A 3,165-nucleotide genomic window follows, 5' to 3' on the forward strand; every position below is an offset into this window, starting at 1 on the left:
CAGCTAGAGGCATAAAAAAGCTTTACTTTACTTTACTTTACTTTACTGTCAGAAAACAGAAAGGAGCTGAAAAATCAACATGTTTCACTCCAGACTCGTCACATATTGATGTTCGGTCAGGTTTCCTCTGTGAGAAACACTGAAGGATTTTAAAGATGTTGAAAACAGTTTAAATTAATTCATTCTCAGTGGAAAAAGTGACTGAAAAAGTATAAATAGCTGAAAAACCAAAATGATCTTTTGATATCTGAATTGTTAAAATGGAAGAACAGATGAATGTTGTTAGTCAGTCAGTCAGTCAGTCAGACTTATTGAACAGAACTGGTTCCTGGCTCACCTGCAGGTCCCATGGAGCCCATTCCCCCCGCCCCACTCAGACGGTTGGCGTTTATAGGCTGGCCTCCTGGACCCAGACCCATCCCGATACCACCCAGACCACCTGCAGAACAGAACCAGGGTCAGTGTTCACCACATTTAAACTGAATGAAAGAACTTCTTATTCCAGTTTGAACAACATGAATCAGTTTGTTCTGTGGTTTCAAGATGAAACCATCAATAATCAGATTATTGATGGTTTCATCTGAAACCATCAATAATCTGATGATTTACACTCATTAAAACCATCTCATCTGATCAAAACTCATCTGGTTCCTCCAACCAACTGACAAAAACATCATTTCTAAACTCAAACTAACTCACGTGGTAACTGAGGAGATTTTTCTACTTGGCGGAAATCTTCAACAGGAAGAGATTTTTCATCCTGCAAACAAACAAACAAAACAAACAAACAAACAAACAAACAAACAAACAAACAAAGGTTTATTTTCAGAACTCTTCTGTGTAAGACTTCAATAATCTATCATTACTCACAATTTTAACATGCATCTGCCGGTCAAACAGCATCTGTCCGTTGAACATGGCTGAGTCAGGAGTCAAGGAGGAATTAAAGCCTGGTTYAATAAAAGCTGAGTCAGCAGTTTTAGCTGCTCTTGCTGTGAGCAGAACTGGACCCTGTGATGTGCTGAAGGATACAGATGGCCTGAACTGCCTCCAGCGGCTGCTCAAACGTCACTGTTCCCATCCCACGACTCTTCCCATCCTTATCCTCCTTCACGTCTGCTCGTTTCACCACCCCCGCCATGCCGAACACCTCCTTCAGCTTCTTCCAGCCCACCTTAAAGTCCAGCTGCGGGACAGAAACAGGCTGTTTAATAACGTTAAACGTGAGTGGACAGCTGCCGCCGGCGGGCCTCACGTTAGCCACGAACACCGTGTTGCCCAGCCGCCCGGCCTGCAGGGCGTGGATGACCTCCGGGGGGATGTTGGGGTTGTTGGCGATGGAGGGCGGGACGTTCATCCCACCTGGGCCCAGGTCCTGACCCCGCCCACTCTGCTGAACTCCTCCCACGCGCTGCAGCGCACGCCGAGCGTGTTCACCATCAGGGTCCTGAAAGAACAACAGTTGTTCTTTATCGAAATCCTGATTTCAAACGAAGAGAAGAAATTAACCTCTTCAGCTCCAAGAGCTTCTCTTGGTTTTAACATGTTGAAATGTAACTGAGTATGTCAGCATTTATAAACTCTACTTAAATTATCTCTGTATCAAAATAAAGCTAACACTTGGGAGATTTCATCAAAAGTATCAGTATTAAAACAGTTGCTGTGGTTTTAGACTTATTGAGGAATTATTTTTTTAATTTTCACTCACCTAGGGCTGGGCTATTATTTGATCACGATTATTAATCGAGAAAAAATTCARGTCAATCATGGTGATCAGCTGTGAGCCTCTTACTTGATCAAACATGGTGGAAATGTGCGCAACAACAGCCAATCAGAATCCACCTTCTCCTGCTCCACTTCTGTTTATAAGTTACTTAGTAAATCAAAAATAAAACTCAGTAAATCCTCTGGATGGTTCTTCTTTGGTGAAACGTTTCTTCTTCAGTCTGATGAGTTTCAGGTGAACCCTCTGTGAACAACAGAGCTAATCAAGCCTATTGTTAGGCAGTGGTCCTCTTTTACATGTGACTAACCTGTTTGTCCATGTGGAGGCGGAGCTTATACTTGAAACTCAGACTGAAGAAGTCTCTTGGAGGAGAGATGAAAAGTTTCATTAAAGAACCATCCAGAGGACCTACTGGTTTTTTTCTTTTTTATTTTTCTACCTGGATTACTGAGATGCATCAGGATATTAATAAATAAACGTGGATGGAATCGCAGAAATAACCAAACAAAAAGTARTCCAGTATAAAACACTGAATCTCACAGAGTTCACTTATTTGGGTGAGTTTCTGAGGTATTTTGGCCGCTGTCACTTCCTGTACTTGTGTTACCTGGTAACAGACATGCTAGGTGTCCCTGTGGCTGCCCGAGCCGCACTGTCCTGAAAACATTGTTTTTAGCATGTAGCATTGAGCTAAGCTAATGACAAAATTCATTCAACTTCAGTCTTTCATCAGCTGCAATGTTTCATAGAAAAGGTAACGTTAACAACAGCTGTTGCAGGAAAAAAATAAAAAGATGAGTTATGACATGATTGTCTAGAAAAAAAGTTAGCAAGTTATTATAAATAAATATGTACGAATAATAAATCTATATTTTTTAATCAAAATATTTTCAATATTTAAACTGTTTTCTGAATATAATGTAACACATATTTATAATAAAGTATAGAAATAAATGTGTTCAGTATTTTTTCCTAAACAGAGCACATTTCATAAGTCTGATTTAGCACTAATGAGCTGACAGTACAGATCGTTCTACCAGGACGGATCAGGCAGCCACAACCCCTCCTGACACACAGAGAGGAAAAAAAAAAAAAAAAAAAGAGCTGCGATGAGCGTCTCACTAAAACAAAAGCGTCATTCAAAAATATGAAGCGGTCTCACGGTGGTGTGAAACGTTTAACAATGTCCCAGCGGCTCTTCATTTATCTGGAGAAGAACTTTCTCTAAGTTTTATCGGCACACGGTGGGCTGGACGAGACATGAAGACCACTTCCTGTCTGAGTCTGGTCACAAACAGCAGCTGAGACACGCTGCAAACTCCTGAACAGCTGGGAGTTTATACATGTTGGCGTGTGCACAATCACATATTCCTTCAGAAAAATTAAACTGTCTGTTGTCTGATAAAGCTCTGTAAACGTGTGTGTGTGTGTGTGTGTGT

General features: G+C 41.1%; 1 protein-coding gene across 1 annotated transcript in view; it reads right to left on the reverse strand.

The window, feature by feature from the left end:
• The window catches only part of myef2 (myelin expression factor 2), a gene marked incomplete in the record, with an annotated part of 16,471 nt that overhangs the window by 6,291 nt on the left and 7,015 nt on the right, over positions 1–3,165 (reverse strand). Inside the window, 5 exon segments of the mRNA XM_014025975.1 lie at positions 338–439; positions 700–760; positions 871–920; positions 1,033–1,186; positions 1,256–1,447. Of these exon segments, the coding sequence (XP_013881429.1) occupies positions 338–439; positions 700–760; positions 871–920; positions 1,033–1,186; positions 1,256–1,447 (559 nt within the window).

This window comes from Austrofundulus limnaeus, unplaced genomic scaffold, assembly GCF_001266775.1.
Source record: "Austrofundulus limnaeus strain Quisiro unplaced genomic scaffold, Austrofundulus_limnaeus-1.0 Scaffold513, whole genome shotgun sequence".
Classification (NCBI taxonomy): Eukaryota; Metazoa; Chordata; class Actinopteri; order Cyprinodontiformes; family Rivulidae; genus Austrofundulus; species Austrofundulus limnaeus.